Raw genomic sequence first — 20469 nt, 5'->3', positions numbered from 1 at the left:
TGGGGGAGACATCATCAAACAGGGGGGTAAAAAGCAAAATAATTTGGGGAAAATGGGCCAAGTCCAACAAAAGGCATGGTCTAGATCCACTAGCAGGAGGACACTGTCCTTCATTAACTTGCCTGCAAGAGCCACATAAAGGCAGCATAGACATTGCCTGGTACTTCTATTAGGCATAACACCATTCTGGATTTCGTGGACTTTAGGAGAGTAGGGTCTGCTTCCTATGGTTACCCCCACTTTTTGCTGAGATTCTCTAGTTTTTCGACTTTAGTCTGGCTGTGGCCCTGTTAATTAGGCCCACAACCTAGCTGTTCTCTCTCTAAATTGATACCATGTACTTTAGCTGTATACCATGTTGGTTACTGGGACACCCTTGTGAGCCCCTGTATAGTGTACTACCCTTGGTACCCAGGTTATAGGGGCACCCTAGGCCTACCAGGGGCTGCAGCATGTATTGCGCCACCCCCGGTTAGCCTTCCAAACTGACACCACAGATCTGTTCACACAGCCTGGGTAAGGTGGTGTAATCCCCACTTACTTAGATATAGTATACCTATATCTATATACCTATATAGATAGATATACACCTATAAGCCACTCCTAAGGCAGACCTCGACAATCCTGGAAGTAGAGTGCTTGGTTTTATGTGAGAGGGTGCCCTAGCATGACCTGAGCCCCTCTGCAGCTTTCGGAACCATCTCCTTACAGCTGTTCTATGATATAGCCATACCATATACTCTTAAGTGCATTATAATCCTTGCGGTTAATGCTAACTTTGGTTTGGCTTTATCAAAACATGTCGTGTGAGGTGTCAAACACTTTGGAATACTACCCCCCCCCCCCCCGCCCGTCCTGGCGGCAGGGGTAGCAGTCCACCCTTCTAAAGGGAGAAGACATGTAGTTACTGGTTTACCCGTTTAAAGTTAAACAGAGCCTCAGCATCACAAAATGGATGCTGCTGCCACAGACACGAGTCTGCCTTCCTGCTGTAGTGTGGTTCCTATATTCCCAATAGGCTCTGCGCATTGGAATAACATAAACAGCAGTGTAGACGTAGGACTGAGGTCATCTAGGTCTCTACTGACTATGTTAGACTTAATTCGTTTTGCCAGCTAGCTCAGAGGTCACTAGAAGCTTTCTTGAATGTTCAGGAAAGGGTTAACTGCCCTGATTTAGACAAGAAGGGATTAGTTTCTGACAACCGCATATACAGGACAACTTTGCTCCCTCAGAATAAAGAGGGTATCTCTAGAGTCGTGTGAAAACAATAGACGGCTATTTCACTCAGTCAATCGTGCATGCTTAGTTTCACCAGAGTGCAGAGAAATAGAGAGACAGGCGTTTTCAATAAAAGGTGTTATTTTATTGAGCAGTCTTCTTTCTCATGCAAGAGAAATGAATTGCCACAATTGCAATACTTATTATAAAGTAAAGTGCGTACAGTAAAAGTAGTATTATGAAATAATACTGTAGAAGCATTGATATGGTTTCTTAGCTTTATGATACTTTAAAATAGATAAAATATATACATACATAAAAACATTGACTAAACGAACTCAACTGGTGCTTCTAAGATACGCCTACCCCAGTGTACCTGACCTAAGCCTAATACGTGGGAAGGAGTAAGTAAGTAGCAGTTTTAAGTTAAAGTTAGGTTTTTGCCAAGGATCGGAATCAAGAATTCTCTGTAAGGGTTTAATCAGCTCCGTACCTTGGTTATAGAATGAAGGAGGTCTTGTATCTCGCTTCTCAGGACTCAATCTCCCAGCAACCCGCGAGGGTAACTCGGGAACACCGGAGCTGGATTTCTCTGCATGAGAAAAGGCAGTCTCTCCAGCGCGTCAAAAAGGGAGGGGCGGCTTCCTTCTGTTCTTGGCAACAGCTGGGCTCTCGGACAAGTAGAACGTCGCTCTGCTCCCCACCACCGTGTGTTTGCTTAAGGCAACGTTGGTATATTTATACCTGAAAGGTGTCGGGTTTGACGTAAGGTTGGACATAAGACGTCATTAAGAACTAACAGTTCTTGCTGGACTCTAGGAGTTCTTGTGCAAATCAAAACAAAAGCAGGAGGGAGATTCCCGGGCTGCTGGAGGCTTGGTTTGTTTAAAGAACGCGTTGTGCTTTCTAGGAGTCTATGGGAGAAACCTTGCCGTGCTTTGGACTGCATGGGCTATTACTAAATATGGATCTGATTCTTATGCCTTTATAAGGGTACTATTTACTAAAACCACATAAGGGCATGAATTGGGAATATCGAATTAGGGTCCTGGATAGAAATACAACACTGCTGCTGGACGAAATTCCAGCAGGGGAGGCCTGGACAATAGGTTTCCTGGCCAGAGAGGTGCTGGCACCTCCCCAGACAGGGTTTTGTGTATTGGGGCAGGGAGTGCTGCATTCAGTAAATGCTTTCCAGACACTGCCCGGGGCACACAAGGTGCTCCATGCATTTCCCAGTTCAAACCTGTTGCTGGGGCACTCCGACCCAGCTCTGGTGCGAAACTGGACAAAGGGAAAGGGGTGTAACCACCCCCTTCCCAGGTCCACCCATAGGAGGGACCTTAAAGGTATTCCAGCCCCTAAACTTAGTATAAGTATAGGAACCCAGTCCCTAGGACTTTAGATTACCCTGGATGAAACTCTGAAACTTATCCTGGACCTTCGACATTCCAATTTGACTGCAAGACGGAAGACATCTCCCTTGTGGTCAAGGAGTGACCACCCTGTTCAAACAGGCACCAACAGAAACTTTGCCGGTCTGCATTTTCAAGGCTCCCGCCGGATCCCGAAGAATCTGTGACACAGGACATGGACTTCCAGACATCTCTGACCCTGACCTTCGCTCGTAGCAAAGTTGAGACCAGTGGCGGACACGAGAGACGTGGGACCGGAACTCCTGGACATCCTGCATTTTTCAAGCTGCACCTACTTCACGGGGTATCTCGAAGTTGTGCATTGGGGTGCTTGAAGCCCCTGACCAGAGCACCATTTGCACCGAAGCACAGAGGCCCCCACTCCACGAGTGTCCCGTGGGACCAGCTTTTGCATTTCAGCTCGAGGCGTCTTCGCGGTTCCTAGTCCGTTGGCTAGTGAGCCCCCCGAAGACTTTCTTTTGAATCTAACTTGCTTTCCTGGTTGCTCCAGGCTTGCTCCAGCTTTCCTGCAAAGGAGAAGCCTCACAGACCTTGCTGGTCTGCATCGAAGCCAACTCGACATCCTGCGTGGGTTGCGTTTGCCAAGGCTTGTTGGGTCCAATCCGGATACTGACATCGCAGTCAACTAGATCCTTCGTGGGACAGCTTGAATCCAGCTCCTGGTCGTCGTCGACGCCTCCTGGACCTCGTGGGTGAAGAGACAAACTTCACCTTTTCTCCTGAAATCACCCAACATTGCCTGGCAGCTTTCCATCACCATCCTGGTCACTGGCAAGTGACCCAGACTCTGTCCCTTCTGCTTTCAGGTTCTTCAGATCTTCAATCCACCCTTGGAGCCACCCGGACAATTTCCCCCTGGACGCATGCAGCACTTCTTTGCAGCTCTCCATTGAAATTGACGACGAAACTCGACATCAAAAGACACCTATGCACCCAGCTTCCCTGGGTGAGGTAACACGAGTACTCTGGTAGTCTCGAGGGTATTGGCCCTCCAAGTGTCTAAGTCTAAAAGGGTTCCATCGTAGTCCATTCGGAAGTATCCTTTAATTGTAAATTTGTAACTTGTTTCCCATAGAAAGTCAATGGTAACCCGCGGCTGTGTTTAGACACTGCACGCGTCTCCCGTGGGCCTCCTACTTCCTAACCTTTGGTTGTTAGAGTAGCCCCAGCAATTCCACAGGCCCCAGGCCTGCTTTCTAATTCTCACGTGGTTCTTATACCACATTTTTAGTATATGGTTTGTGAGGCCCCTAGGGCAAAACGTAGACTGTACAACTTATCGTATGCTAATTAAGTAACTTGTATTGTACTTTTACCTCTGACCTCATAAAGAGTGCAGAGGGGTTGTGTTTAGAATAAATACATATATATTTGATATATACCTTGTGTGGTGTGCTTTCATTTGGTACTCAAAGGATTATAATTGGTAAAACAGCTAGCTTAATTCGCTCTCTGAAGTCTTAGCCTGAAGACTGCTTGTCACAGCTACTCCTAGGATAGCTTTCTATAAGGTTGACTTTACAACCACCATCAATAAGGGTCGATTAGACTGGTGCAAGGTGCCCACTAGAACTAGTTTACATCATATGCCAGGCTAACTTCTCATATGGATCAGCAGGTGCACAACTCTTGCTAAGTGAGTGCCTAAAAGTTTTGTGGGAATTTTCAGTTCAATATTCATTAATGATACGGGACGATAAGAAGCACACTGCTCAGGGTTTACCTGGTTTAGGCATGACTGTACTAGTTGCCCTTCTTAGGTCGTAGGGCAGTGACTTTTGGTTATAAGTGGTGTCTTACAGCAGATTTAAATGGGGGGGCTAGGAGGGAGGAATGCTTCATTAAAGTAATTAATGGAAAGCTTTGAGGGCCACTGGTTCTACCAGATGACACTGAAGCTATAGCTTGCCAAGTCATCACGTGACTCTGCTCTTAGAGCATGCATTAATAGATCACGTACAAGAGGTTTATTCTGTTCCTCCATGGGCAACAGGTGGTATGCCTACAGTGCACTCTAATGGACTGCAAATGCAGCCGTTATACTAGGTGCTTATCTAAGTGCCACTCCATTTACCGAATGAATGGATAGGACAACTCTACTAATTTGAAATTGTTTGCCAGCCAATAAATCAATTTTGCAGCCTTATGTCCCATTTCATTCACTCTCCCTTGGGAGTAGAGCCAGCCCATGTGGGCTGTGTCGAGGAGTTTTTACTTTAGAGTAGCCTGGGTATGATGTAAGCTACGGTGAGCCCCAGCCGTGGGATTAGTGCAATCGGTGTGGTCTAAGTGTGAAATTTCCCTTTCCAGTCCCAGCAGTTCAGCTCCACCATCTTTCGTTTTCCCATTAATAAAGAATAAAGCAGTATTCCTGATGACTGTCTTAAATGTTTCCCAAAGCATGACCAGAGAAAGCATTGTACCTTTGTTAAGTGTAAAATACTCAGTAATGCTATCGCGGATATAATCACCAAAAGAATTGTCTGACAACCACCAGGCATTCAGACAGGGGTTCTCTCACTTTCCATCCAACGTTATGTATGGTTAGGACAATAGAGGAGTAATCTAAATAGCCCTTGGGAGTATGCATGTGTGAATGATATCGCTAACTTCTGTGGCGGGGGGCAAAGAGTTAGATGATACGTGAGGAAGTGTCATGTGGGGGTGTATAATGCTTGTCCTGCTTAAGCTCCCGGTGTCCCAATCACCAAATATCCACAAGATCGAGGACCTCCACCCATCTGTGTAGCCGCAAAGACTGGGCTGTCACTGAATGTGAGTTTGTGTCCAAATGAGTACTCATTATAGCATTCAAGTCCCCCTGATAAGCGTTTAACTCTGCAGAGACTCTGCTAACATCTGTAAAATGGCCTCCAGCATTGTGTCTAGTAGGAGTGAGAGTGTGTACACACTAATTAAAGTCCAAGGCCTACCACCCATGAGCGCCACAGTCATCGCATATCTACCCAAGGGATCAGTGAACTCCTTATGTATTGTAAGTTGAAAGGTTTTATTTTGGATACCTCCCCCTCCCGTTTGGAGCCAAATCATGGACGTTGATTCATCAAATTGCCAGGGGTAGCGGAAGTGACCTCACCTGCCCATGTGACCCCCGCCTAATGTCACAGGAAATTACATTACACAAACCTTTACATCACAGGAAGTGACATTGCAAGGCATTTAACCTGATGACATTACAAAAATTGACAACATGTCACCTTTGGACCCCATGAAACCAAAGAAAGCGACATTGCATGACCTTTGGCTTGGTGCCATCACAGGAAGTGATCCATCTAACATTTAGTTACTTCCATCACACACAGGTTGGAAAATCTCTACAGTTACAAAAGAAGTACCCTATAAAAAGACATACTTCAAATCCTATTGAAAATGCAGCTATATACATTGTTTCCAGTAGTATCTATAGATATACGATTAAGATAATTTTGCATTGTTTAAGAACGTATCAAATAGTGTACAACAATGCAAAATGTGCTAGTGAAGTTCAAATAAGCCATTATCAATATCAAATAAATTATAAAACGGTGAGGTTGATGGGCCTATAATGTTCAAAACAAGTTCACTTTTTCATTTGTTTTAGAAACTAAGGGTTCCATGTAATTAAATATCAGGTTTGGAACATAGATAGCATTGCTATTTAATGCAGGTCAAGTTAGCCAAGCAACCTTCCTTTCCATGACATGGCATACATATTTCTAAACCTGTGAAGCCATTTAACCTTTCCTGGTTTACTATCATTAAATTATTCTACAGAAAACATGCACATCACTGGTACAGTACTTGTGTTGATCAATAAGATGCTTGTTCTGCATTAGCATAACTTACCGGCAACAAACACCTTATCTAACAGTCAGAATGCCCAAAGGCATGAATGCTTGTTTTACGAATGCAGATGTTACAGTCCACATTTAAAATGCCTGCATTAATCACTGCTCCTAAAGTAAATGTTCCAAATTTTCAAAATCCATCACACACACATACAGAGACAATGAATCATATGTGTGTAAATCAGTGTGCAGAAAATGTTACATAAGGCAAAGGAGACTACAAGGTGTAGGATTCACATGTCATCAATACTGGTAGGCACTTTTTAAGTGTGCTTGGTCTTTAGAAGCACAAACGTAGGATTCAGAACATAACACAGTGGTTAGAGTTGACTTTAATAATAAGAATGTATTTCTACCCAAGCAAACCTATTTTAGAAACATCAGGAAAGAAAGACTGGGGAAAAAACAAAACTATCTAACCTGTACCATGCAGCTCACTGTGCTAGATCACAAGTGTAACTTATGAACTGCACAGTAACAACAGAATCTCTGTGACAATAGGAGTAACCCACTGAGCTATCCACATAAAATATTGTTCTTTGATATGCATGGTACATGTTCTTTGCAGCAAGCATATTAACCCTCTGTGCTACCTTAGATACGTGAAAACTGCCACTAGACAAAACTCCCATCTTTCTCCAGCAGGAACCCTAATAAATCACCAGAGTTAACTTGACAGTTTTATTGTTAACGGAAATCTGCTGAATATACAAGGAACTTCATAGTGCTTTTAAAACTGCTTCACTGCTAAAAGAAAAAAACGACCCCCACTAAAAAAAATAATGCCCCCTCTCCCACCCTTCCAACCTCCCAGGAAAACACCTGCCTGTCATCCGATACAGCTATTCCACCTTTGTGGTGTTCAAAACAGACAATATCTTGTTGGCCAGTCCACCAGCACTGACCAACGGACGCATTGTTGGGTATAATATATTGGCAATTAATGTGTTATTCAAATTATCAAAACAATGGCTAGACTGCTAGAAGGGTTGAACCTGAAGTATGTACTCTTTAACAATCATTTCTGAAGTTTTGCAGCAGGGCATTTGAAAATGTTGTCAACTCCAAAAACAGATAACCTTATCTCACTTTACTTGTTGCTTCTATTGGAGCTTTGCCCAGGGCCTGCAGCTCACAGAAGTTACAATGACCGGCACCTCCACAAGGGGTCGATAGTCGAGATTCTAGTTGTCGATGTGACAACTCAGTCAGTCTCGCTCTCACACTACATGCAATACTGCCTGCCAGAGGTCCGACCATCTGACTCAGTCAGAGAATGACAATTAAGTGAAGCAACGGTTGGAACAGGCAGTGTGTTACCGAACATGCCTTGAAGTCAGTCACTCACTCTAGATACTAGTGACACCCCCCACCCACGCCACACAGCAGGCAAGAGTCCGACTACAAGGCCGCACCACGTGTCACACGTTCTTTGCAGCCAGGGCCTGCTCTAGGGTGGTGCAACCAGTGCTACCACACCGGGTGCCAAGTTTGCAAGTTTATTTTGCTTTTAAAAGCACCTGCTGCCGCGTTCCTTGCCTCCCGCAATTTTCAGACAACAACAATTGAAATGTCATGATAACTCCAGTAGGTAATGTTTTTCCTTGAGTTTTGTCAAGATGAAGTTTTGACTGATAATAAAATAGCACTAAGGGTTAATATGCCTACTGCAATGACTGTGTACCATGCACAGCACAAAGTGCACCTAATGTAAATAGGTCAGTGGGTTACTGTTTTTAGGTCTCGCTGGCGTTAGCAGCGCTGCTCCAGCGAAAGACCTATTGTTGTGGGTTTGCCGGGAATGGCGCACAGGGGGTGATTACGCGCTTTACCTCGGCGATTTCATTGCCTGTACGCGCACGTCCAGGCGGGCGCCGTGCACATCCCGTCCCACATTCAGTGCAATTCAGGCATTCGAAATCACGCGCACACACAGCCACACTCACGCATGCGCACACACACACATACACCCACGCAGGCACAATGCATCAGGACACACTTACACAGACCCACAGCCCCACATATACACACGCACAGCTAACAGACACACATACACATGCACAGCTACACACGCGCACACACACAGCTACACACGCGCACACACACAGCTACACCCACACGCGCGCACCCCCCCCCCCGCACCTCTCCCCCCCCCCAAAGTGATAACAGAACCAAGGTTATGAAGCCCAAATTACCCAAGAATTGATTTAAGAACCGTGCGTCCTTCATCCCAAAGAATATAAAAAATATAAAAAATTACAGGAGGATTCAGGGCAAGCTACCCTCTATATAGCACCCATGAGGGGGGAGGAGGTGGGAGGGGGGAGGGGGGGTGGGAGGGGGAGGTAAGACTTACTGTGAATTCTCCTAAGTTTCTTTCTGTCCAAAGAGGTGACGTCACCTCATGAGGTAACAACTGTGGTGAGGAACATAACGCTAATTATATTGCCCGCATCTATTGTAAATTATTCTTTGTTATGCTTTTTAGCCTCGTCCCTTTTGAAGATAAGCCGCACTTTCTCAATATCATATTAAACCATGTAGTGTTTTGTTAATACATTGTTACATTGTGCACTTTTCCATCCTCCCGTCCCTTCCCCACGCCTCTTCCCACTTCCTCTGTGTCCGTTTGTGGCGAACGCCATGCACTGTGTTTTAGAATGTTGAGGGCACGTGGGCGGTGAGGGAACTTCAACAGCATTCTGAGGGACGCACTAACTGAATAAAGTCACAAACTAATGTATCTCTTGCCACTTCATGGGTAATTTGGCGACGAGTGTGGGATGCCGACGCTACATGCCCCTGCCATGCTTCCTGACAAAGTTGTGGCCTTTTAGTGACATGCTGGTTGCTCTCTTCAGGTCCTCACATGGAGTGACTCTTCGACGTGACAAGTTGGGAGGAATGGCAGGCAACTCCTGCCAGCTAAAACGTGCTGCACGCCCATGCCGGCTCCCAAATATTTTTTTCTCCTTTCTGAAATGCCTCCACTCGCTTTAAATCGCGCCCCCACTCATCGGGCTCTTTTCTTGTGTTGCTTTGGTGGCCCCCTCCCACGGCCTTGTGAGCTGCGCAGCACTTCTCCAGCACAGCTGCGAACTGCGCATGCGCCGCCAATGGCCACGAGCCGCAGGGCACGCCGATGTGCACGTGCACGGCGTGCTTTTCACTTTCACTTGTTTTATGTTCTTTTCGGTGTGAGGTGCCCACTCGTACAAGCCTGGGATTTGCACTCTGCAGCAATGGAAACTGTTGACACTCTGCTGAAAGGCAGTGGAAAGGTACACTACGACTGAATAAAAATAAATTAAATAACACCACCACCACAGACTTCTGTCTGCCGTTTTTTGAGTTCGGAATCTGGAATAAAACAAACCAATTGACGTATGAAAGAAAGCGAGAGCACACATCGGCGCTTGGAGACATTAGTTTAAAGTACAGATGATTGTTTGCGGCTCAATTATCAAACTAGCTAATAATGAGAGAGGGACTGGTCATCAACATGCTGGTCATGATTGGGTGAAAATAAAAAGTGCTAACTTGATAATATTAAATACACTACACGCATATTATAGCATGACACGAAACGGGTATCCGATGTGTGAACGTACATTTTTAGTGAAATAAAAAATATATATCCCAGAGATTGGCAAAATTGTTCACGGAACAACCCATTTTTGTCAATACTTTCGCACCTTGTCACATTGTCTATTAATTTGCATTTCCGTCCGTGTGTTGAAAAGAACAACACTGAAATGGAAAGTGAACGGTCCCTAACTCATCCACCAAAGAGTATCTCATCACGGGACATAATGAAAATCCGATATGGCTTCCAGCAGGGAAAGGAATTTCAGCCAAAAACCTGCAGGGAAGGCACCCTCTAAGAGACATGGATGTAAATGTGGGAAGCTCACCGAGGCACGAACACAGGCGAACTTAACCCTTATCACCGCCGCTGCCCAGGCCGTCCAGGCGCCCCCCACAGACATCGGCTATCCATGCGGTTGCCCTAAATTGAAATAAAATGCCCCGCCCCTTCCTGCTGCAAACACAGGGCCAATCTTAGGGAAACATGTCAATAATCGATATGCCTCTGTCTCTCATTAAAGGGACTGCTGCTTGTCTATGAAAAGCGTGTTTGTGCGTGCCTGTGTTTGTGTGTGATCATGCCTGCACATCCGTGTTTACGCGCGAGCATGCCTGTGTACCTATATTTGTGTGATCATGCGCGTATATCCGTGAGCATGAGCATGCCTGTGTACCCAAGTTTGTGTGTGAACATGCCTGTGTACCCCTGTTTGTGCGTGAGCAGCCCTGTGTACCCCTGTTTGTGCGTGAGCAGCCCTGTGTATTCATGTTTGCGCATGAGCATGGTTCTGTATCCGTGTTTGTGTGTGATCATGCCTGTGTACCCCTGTTTGTGCGCGAGCAGCCCTTTGTATTCGTGTTTGCGTGTGAGCATGGTTCTGTATCCGTGTTTGTGTGTGATCATGCCTGTGTACACGTGTTCGTGTGAGCCAATGTTTGTTTACGCCTCCTTCAACGTTATGCGTGCGTGCGCCTGCGGGTTGTGAGTTTAGCTAGCATGTATGTGTTTGTGCTCTTTTTTCCGTGTGTACTTGTATACTCATGGTTCCATAATTGTGTGGGTTGCGTGCATTGCCGCGGTGTGTTTGCACGTGTGGGCGTTTACATGTACGTTTGCTCGTTGTTTCTATTGTATGCCTTTGTTTTCCGATGGGGTTCAGGATGCTTATTTGTGTAAGGGTATGAGAATGTAAGTGTGTGCAATCTTGTGTTCAGGTTATTATGTGCCGGTTTGTGTGTGTGCGAGCCGCGCTCTGTCTATGTACTTTTGAGCATGCATTGATCGGCCTATTACCGGGTGTGCTTTGTGCGTGCGTCTGATTACAGACGACTCTGGGACTGCCTTTGCATGCTCCTAAGCCCATGTGAGCGCATTGCATGTCATTATTGCGTGCATGTGGCGGTGGGCGCGTAGGGATTGTCATTATTGACTTCAGGTGCGTTTGTGTGTGCCCTTGTGTCTGCGTATGCTTAGTCACTATTGACTTTGTGTGTTTGTGTGTGTCGGTGTGCCGCGTAGGATCTCATTATTGACTTCATGTGTGTTTGTGTGTGTCCCTGTGTCGATGTAGGATTTGTCATTATTTACTTCATATGTGTTTCTGTGCGCCCTAGTGGGCCCGCAGTATTTATCATTATTGACGTCACGTGTATGTGTGTGTGCGTCTGTGACTATGGATAACTATGACTGTGTGTGTCTTTCTTAGCGCGTATTATTTATCATTGATTCATTATCCATTAGTCATTGATTTCATGTGTTTGCGTGCGCGCCTGTGACAGGTTGTGTGCTCATCTGTGCCTGAGCACTTCCGAGCGTGTATGTGTTGTCATCATTGCCTGCTGCATCTTTCCTTTCATGTTTGTGTGTTCCGCGCGTCCTTCTGCGGGTATATGTGGTCGTCTTTGCGGTGTCTCGCCGCCAGGTGAGGTACAGACACGTCCAAGTGTCCGAACCGACTAGGATGTCTTCGTTGTAAATCCCGTTGGGATGTAGGAAGTGGGGACGGAGCATCAGCACAGACTGAGGCGGCAGGGAGTAGTGTCGGCTGGGAGGTGTGATCTGGGAGTAGTCTGGGGGAGCTAGGAAATGCGATTTGCAGACCCTCTCCAAGGGGGCGAGCTGTAGAGTGAGCAGGACACCAGGGTCAACCGAGACATCCAGAGGTCAGATGTGGCGGAGTGCAAAGCCATGAGGTCAAATGGGAACTTTAATGTGTTCTGGTGGGAGCTGTGCAGCCAGATGAGCAGTGGCCTCCTCAGAGCGGAGACGTGGTCTTTGGGAAGAGCTGTCCAGTGGTGGCACAATGGCCTCCTTGGGGGATTTAGTCTGTGGGAGGAGCTGTCCAGTGGCATATAATGACACACCTCATACTTACACTCTACTCAATGCAACATAAAAACACTTTATCTATCTGTCTATCTATCGCCCTCACTCTATCTATATAGCTATCTATCCGTTGCACTCACTCTAGCTATCTATCGGATCACCAAGGCATCACTCCGCAGTACCACAGCATCACTCAGGGGCCCCACAACATCACTATGCGTTACCACCGCATCACTGAACGCCACAGCATCACTCGTCGCCACCACACCATCACTCACCGCCTCCACAGCATCAAGCTGTGCAACCATTCAACAACAACTGGTTAAAAAATGTTCTCTCAATGTTTCCAGCTTTATTACAAATGTCACAAAAAGATGTTAATATTTCACTTCTGTTCTTGGATTTTCGTCACAATAAAATACAATGAACATAATCTTCACAAAAGTTATTTACAAAAGCTATTGCCATTATAAATTACAATAACTTTATTTAAGTATTAATTATTTAAAAAAATAAAAGCCATTTTTATTTGTAATATCAATACATCTAAGTCACGTAAATACAACACATATTGCATTACAAATGCTAGGTGTCACATTTGCGAAAGTTAAAACTATTGGCATTGTAAATTACAAAGCTATTAATTACGCTATTTTCAAAACCAACACCTAAATAAAAAATGTGTCATTTACAAGACCAATAGCTCAAACTTTCCTAATGCGAGACCTATTGCATTGCAAATGCTTGTTCTAAGAGACATCCTTTTGTTACTTGCAGTTTAAAAGTTAAAATCCTAGTATAGAACAGTGAATTATTAACTGTCATCATAGAACTGCATGCACACTGCAAAGTATAGACTAGAGCATAGATTAATATTGTAAAAAGGGTTCATTTGGGTAGAAATTGATTCTTATTATTAAAGATAACCCCCAACTATGGAGTTCTGTTTTCAATTCAGAGTTTATGCTTCTCCAGACCGAGCACATGTCACATCTACAACTTGTAGTACTCTGGCTAATGTAACATTTCATATACACTGATTTACACCCATATGATTGATTGTCTCACTGTAATGTGGGTATGATGCAAAGTGCTCTGACACCATATTCTGGTATGAGTGGCGCTATATAACTAATTAAATACATAGCAAAAAGAGTGGTTATGGATACTTGAGTGGCACTGTTAAAAGGTGGAGGTGAGGTAATCTGTGTACCGTGCAACATTGTTGCACCTGGTGCCACCAGCACTAAAGCTGGCCCTGTTTGCAGGAGACCTATTTACCCTCTGTGCTACCTTAGATAAGTGAAAACAGCCACCAGACAAAACTCATCTCTCTCTCCTGCAGGTAGATTAATAAATCACCAGAATTAACTTGACGCTTTTGTTGTTGCCCAAAAACTGCTGAATATACAAGGAACTTTACAGTGCTTTTAAAACGGATGCACTGCTTCAAAACCGTCCCCACTAACAAAACCTGGCCCCCACCCTTCCAGCCTCCCGGGAAAACACCATCCTGATGCCTGGTTGTGCCTTTCCTTCCTTGATGTTCGTCAAAACAGACAATGTCTTGATGGCCAGTCCACCAGCACTCACTGACCTGCGTGCGAATGGTGTGTTGAACATAAAACAATGCTTGTGTTAAAAGTTTGCCTAGGCCTGCAGCTCACAGGAGTCACAACGACCGGCACCACCACAAGGGGAGCCGAAGAGTCGAGACTCTAGTCAAGTTGATGTGACCTCCAAGTCAATCTCACTCTCACACGACCTCACCTGCCCCGCAGCCCAATCGAGGTTTGACCATCCGACTCAATCAGAGAGTGACAATTAAGTGAAGCAAGTCACTCACCTCCCAGACCCGAACTTGCGCTGATACTAGTCAGTCACTCTAGAAACTTGACACCCAGCACCCACGAAGCAGGCACGAGTCTGACTCGACTTCGAAGCCACCTTGCGTCAGTGCGGCTTTTACTGCTGGCGCGGGGGCTGGCCAATAATGTTTGTCAGGGCCGTCATCATTGGTAGCACTTTTGTGCGCTACTAGATTGACAGCCTTGGGACTCGGTCGGCGGTCTGAGACACGGTATTACACATACTGCACCAGGCACCTCATCCTCAGCTAGGGTAGGGTGCAGCTTGTGTGCATTTGCACTTACACACGTGCTGCTACCTGCAATACATTTAGTTAGTCACTGTCCAAGCATGCCCAGCCATGCTGCGTGCGCTTCGTGCTCATTCGCTCAGCTTCCTGGTCGAGGTTCTTAGCAGTTACATACAATGTATCAAATCAAATCAAGGACTGCGCCAGCTGGCCCAGCCAGGGATCGACACAGGAAGCAGTGAGATGAGTTCTTTGTCCCACCCAGGCCCAGATTGCAGGCCATCATTATGTCTCTGTAGGCAGAGCGCCAGCACAGCAGTGCAATCTCTAAAGCTTATCATTAAGACCATTAACATTCCAGGATATTATGTAGTGGCCCCCTGAAGGTTCAGAGGCTAACTTAGCAGCCATGATCCTGATCCCTGGATTTCAGGGAGACCTGGGAGGGAGCTCTACAGAGCCATGTCCACCATCATGCTCGTCCATGCCATTTCCCCTCGGATCCAGGTTTTAAAGATATTCTGCTTATTTATTCTCTGAGGCCGTTTACAATTCAGATAATTTTCAGTCTCTTCTGTTTAGGGCTGGACTACTGTGACCCTTCTTCTTTAGCACCAGGCATTGTCTGGACTGTCCATTTTGGATCTTCTGGAATTTTTGTCTCTCTTCAGTGTCTCAACATAGACAATGTTGCAGTGTTGTGACTGGGGGTTGAAATAGGCTCTTAAGAGTTTGATCCATCTGACAGAGCAAGATAAATCTTTTAAGCAACATACGCTAAAATGTTCTTTTGGTAACCGCTGTAAGCTGACGTTAGATGACAGTATTAAACAGAGCCAATGACTTTTCTTTTTCGGTGTGGAGTTTATATTGCACCTAATTACTGAGACTTTAGGAAAATAGTGCAACAAAAACAAAGTGATGGATAAAATGCTTGAATTGCTCTCAGCCACTGGCAATGGCTCGGCCGCATCACAATCCATCATTTTTTGCCTACTATGACATTTCGGTTTGGACCCAGCCATATGCAAATCAGTCTTGACCCTGCTATAATAGGAACAGTCCAGTCCGAACTGCCAGGCCAGGTGCTCCCTGAACAGGAGTACAAGCAACCTGGGACCAGTTTTGTCCTTATTAGGACACATCAGCAGGTGTAGCTTGGTTCCAGGGGCACAGTGAGCAACATTACACTAGAGATGACCTTATCCTCCATGATCTTGCTTGGGAAAAATTGTTATATTATAGAGCGTAGAGATCTTTAGGGTTAGCTCTATTTTTTCAGTAGGAGGATTATTTCTACATGCTTTCGCCTTAAAGAGTAACGTTCTAAATCAGGCACTAACTTTATTTTCCTTTGATTAATTGCCTGCACTTTGTAGTGTGTAAGTCGTCATCTTTGGGTTACTGTAGAATTATGTAGTCTGTTCTAGCTTTATTCTGGCTTAATATCCATGTTTTATGCTGTTGTATTTTAAATTCAACAGCTTTCCCCTCATTTTGTTGTGCAAATCGGTTTCCTCACCACAATGTAATCTTGTGTATTCCCACTCCACTTACAACTGCTTCATGATCTCAGACTACATGCTTATTTATCCGTTCTCTTTGTCCTATTTCCATTTTTCTTCATGCCATCTAAACAGCTACTCGGTGCCTTTCAGAATTGTTTATGATTGCCCCAAAAATTGGAACTCAAATTGCCTGTTTTTCTTCCTCATTTTCGCTTTGAAAAAACGTGGAAAAATGATATTCAACGTAACTGCATTGTTGCTGATTTTATTGTATTTCTATTGTACTCGGCCTCTATGCTGAATTTGTGATTGTTTCATTTTCGACCAGTACTTTCACTACTTTGTGCGGTGTTAATAGAACTAATCAATGTATAGAAAAAATATATATATTCACAATGTGTTTCCTAATTATTTTATCTGTGGTTTTCCAAGGTTCTTGGTGAATTTGAACAGTGGGGGTGGGGGAACAGGTACACCAAAGAAGAGTTTGAAGTTATCAAGCCGAGTTTGAAAATATTAAACTAATTTTGCTCTATGGAATGATATTTTTGTTTCTTTGAAAATACGGTAAATATCCACCATCGCTTAAAAATAATATTCTTTTCTCTTTACATCACATACTATTTACATCTAGAAGTCATATTTTGTTTTCCTTTCTGATATGTTATTGTGCTTATCCTGTGCAGCAGGAAATCCATTTGTCAATGTTGACCTGTGTTTGAGGATGGAGAAGGAGCCCAAGACAAGTCGGATTTGTACAGGAGGCGAGGAAAACAGCACTGGCCCAAGCTCAGGTACTGAGACCTCACTTTTGTGGAGCTTCGACATTAGGTGTAGTCATCACTTTTGTTACACTCATTCTTTTTTTATAACCCTTCTGAGAATCAAAGAGAAGAATCTGAGGAATTCTACATCAGCACACTGTTGGGAGTAAGATACAAAACAGGTAGCTTCTTTATTACACATACTCCAGGTTACAAGTAAGTAAGTGTGCAACATCCTCACCAGGAGCAATGTTTCAAGGGTCAGGCATGATTACCAAGCAACATCTACGCAAAGTGCAGCCGGGGCAACTTAACGGATGGAGGACATCAGATCATTTATGAAGACAATCATACTGTGAAAGCAAAGACAGAGCTGAAGGCCAAATAGAGACTGCTGCCTCGTAAACGCCCAACGACAATAACACAGTAAGAGCCTTGTAGATCTTACATGGCGGATGTTATCAAATTCACCACAGTGGAGTAAAGACAGTTTCAGAGCAAAGAACAGAGGGCTCATTTCACAAAACCTTGAGATGTAAAACCCACGGAAAGAGTTAGGAGCAGGCAGTTTACGGCATGCTCTCCCTTTACAATTTGTGAACACACACAAGCACTTCAGTTTGTGGTAATTCATAGACTTCTTCGCGCGTTTGCCACCCTAAAAATACTCAGGTATTTGCTCCAGGCAAGGATTGAGCAAACCCCTTTTCAGAGTGGAGAGGGGAATAGAACACTTCAAACTTCATTAGTGTGTTGTAGGTTTCTCAACAGGGAAATATATTGTCCAACATAGAAAATAATTGGGTGGTTAATCTTTAATCCCTAAAAACACCTTAGATCTTTGCATATAAACAAGGAGCATTCTGGGAGGATTGGCAATACCCATAACTTGTTAGATTTTTTAAATATATACGTGCTAATATTTGGGAAACACTGTCAGCAATGCAAGCTGAGCTTTCAGCTCACCGTGTTGCATCACAGCACTCAAAGAGTTAAAACGTTGCATTCATTATTTATATATAAAACCCATGTATGCTTGGATGCTTGTCTTGCTGTATGTAGCAGTAGGTGATTATTTCTCTTAACTGTTTCATGAAACTGTGAACTGACAGTTCATGTGTTGAACAGTAGGATGGTGAAGCTTACATTTCAAATGGAAACGTGGCTGTCCTTGACCCCAAACAACATGTCCTGGGCGTCAGGCTAAAGGAATTTCCTAGCCCCCAGTTATGTCTTAAATGTCATGTTGCTCACAAGAGAGACTTTTCCTGAATTGAAGACCAAATAGAGCACACATGTGTTAGAGCATACATATTTGAGAGCCATAGCAATGTGTGAAATCTTGCAGACTTCTGGAGCCAGTTTTCCAAAATATAAATGTTTTCATGCAAAAAAAAAATATTTTTTAATGTACAAGTTGATTGGTATTTGACAGGTATTGTTGACATTAGTGTTATATCATTGACAAATAATCACAGAAAGGGGAGAATATGCCAGCTTCCAGTGCAACGTCACCCATCGTGCCATATCTGCCCATTTAGCATTTGTGTTTCCGTTTTATGCAAAAGAGCAGCTATGCGCACACATAATATTACATGTCCAGTTCTCTCGCCAACCCCCCAAATCCTGCCTGTTTGTTTCACCACGAATCTATAGTATTGCACCCAGTTCCCCCATGCTTTGAAGTATTTTATGCAACATCTTTTAGACTTATAAATGGGAATCTTAAGGATCATACAGTTAGCATACCCCATGCTAACCCCGTAGATATGCTGCCTTTTTGTTTCTCCATCTCCTGGCAATATATTTTTTGCAGTAACTGCGTAGATATGCAGAAGCACCAATTTAGATCTATTTGTATTGAGGTCGGAGTAGATCTGTAGAAGAGCAAGTTTGAGATCTTTTCCGGTCTTCATCCTGTCATATCTCCCAAGGTGCCCCACATTCTTTTTTTTGGGGGGGGAAAACCTTTATTGTTACTTCAAACGGTTACAAGTATGGACCTACAACCACCAGGGCCGGCCGCTAATCAGTTCCATCACAGCAAGTCAGTTGTGACACGATTCGGCAGCCCGTGAATCGGAGATACCATAGATTCGGTTAAAACTTGTTAATGAGCGTACCAACTAAATTACAGGATTCAAAAGGCTCCATTTTATAATATAAAAAATGAAAGGATCAGGTGCCATACAATAACACAGAGTCGCAGAAAGGGCGGGCAAAATAGCAAAACATCCACAGTTAGAACGATCGCAGTTAGAACAGTGGCGCTTAGGCATATGATTCAGGATAAACAAGCATGCAGTCACAGTTCGCACCAGTTAAACGCCCGCCCATTTACACCGATTATACTATAGAAAGTATAGCCACAAATAAAGAAAGATCGATAAGTGACACAAGAGTGGACCCACTATGCTGACCCGAAAAATGAAGAAACGAAAGAAAAGACAAAAGAAAGGAAACAGAAGAGAAAAAAAAGGCCATAGAAACAAATAAAGGCAAAACAAAAAATCCCCTCCCCCAACCTCCCACCCTGCACCCCTGCAGATGACTATGGCCTACCCCCCTAGCAGCGTGCCTGTCGCCCCAAATAACTGAAACCCGAAATATAGAGAGAACAAAGAGATATAAAAAGTAACTAAACCCTGACACTAAAAGTAGAAATGGAGGAGGGCAATGTCGTACACATTCCCGGTGTCCCCCCCCCCTGCCTTAACAAAGAATCCCCCACAAAGCTAATGCTATCGAGCAAAACATGAATAGAAGATCACACCGGAGGAAACTATAAACCCCGCCCGGTCTCCGTTAACCTAATAAAGCAAATCCCGTTACCGATGAAACCAGAATAGTAAACCCAAAACAACAGTCTCAGCCTTGACCCCGTCGATCAAACTTGTTGACTCCCTTTGGTATGTAGAACTCCATCCGCAAATTGTCAAAAAATACATAGAAGTTGCCGAAACATAGTCTGCTAGATGGAGAAAAAATGGCAAACCCCAAAGTACATGTCCAGTTCCAACAGTGCCCCTCCCCGGCTCCAAGGCCCGACACTGTTTCCTCCGCCATCTTGATGAACCAGCTGGGAAGGGGGTGCGACACAATCCAACGCAATTCACAGTCTCGACCAAAAGTTTCCAGAGTGGGAACGGCAGTTAAATGTTCCACCGGTAGCGATCCAAGGATTCCGGCCATACAGTCGATACACAGATCGCAGCATGTTCGATCAGTTCCACTTCTGTAGGGGCAGGCACAGCTCCATGCACAGGGGCTGAGTGCACCGCTGGGGTGTCTATCGGGAGTGGAGCTGGCCGTCGAGTCCCGTGCAATGGATCAGGGTCCGGTCCCGATTGTCTAATTCCATCTGCTGCCGACATCAGAGTACAGACCTGGGCCTCCATAGTCACCTGAAGTGCCTCGAGGGCTGCCAGCACAGACCGCAGCGACGGGTCGCACTCAGCCCGCTCCGCCAGGTCTCGTATGACATCAGGCATAGTAATCCCCTCGGAGAGCCGCTCTCCCCGGGGAAAGATTAGGCGGAGCCGGGTTGAACCGTGAGGGACAGATCGCCAACATACGTTTGTGCGTGCCAAGTCCCCAACCCTAAGGCACCGGCGCGGCGAACACTAGGCCTCCGGGTCAGGGACCCCCGCCACACCGCCTCGAGCGTCACACGTCTCCTC

General features: G+C 44.9%; 1 protein-coding gene across 4 annotated transcripts in view; it reads left to right on the top strand.

Annotated features, from left to right (window-relative positions):
* LOC147727721 (uncharacterized) overlaps positions 1-20469 on the top strand; it is a 181451-nt gene that overhangs the window by 106162 nt on the left and 54820 nt on the right. For all 4 annotated transcript variants that reach the window (XM_086961719.1, XM_086961718.1, XM_086961717.1 and 1 more), the window contains exon 6: positions 16712-16819. In XM_086961719.1, the coding sequence (XP_086817845.1) occupies positions 16712-16819 (108 nt within the window). The remainder of the gene's footprint in view (positions 1-16711; positions 16820-20469) is intronic.

This window comes from Lissotriton vulgaris, chromosome 3_1 (genome assembly GCF_964263255.1).
Source record: "Lissotriton vulgaris chromosome 3_1, aLisVul1.2, whole genome shotgun sequence".
Lineage (NCBI taxonomy): Eukaryota > Metazoa > Chordata > Amphibia > Caudata > Salamandridae > Lissotriton > Lissotriton vulgaris.
This window is presented reverse-complemented; position numbering and strand designations above follow the sequence as displayed.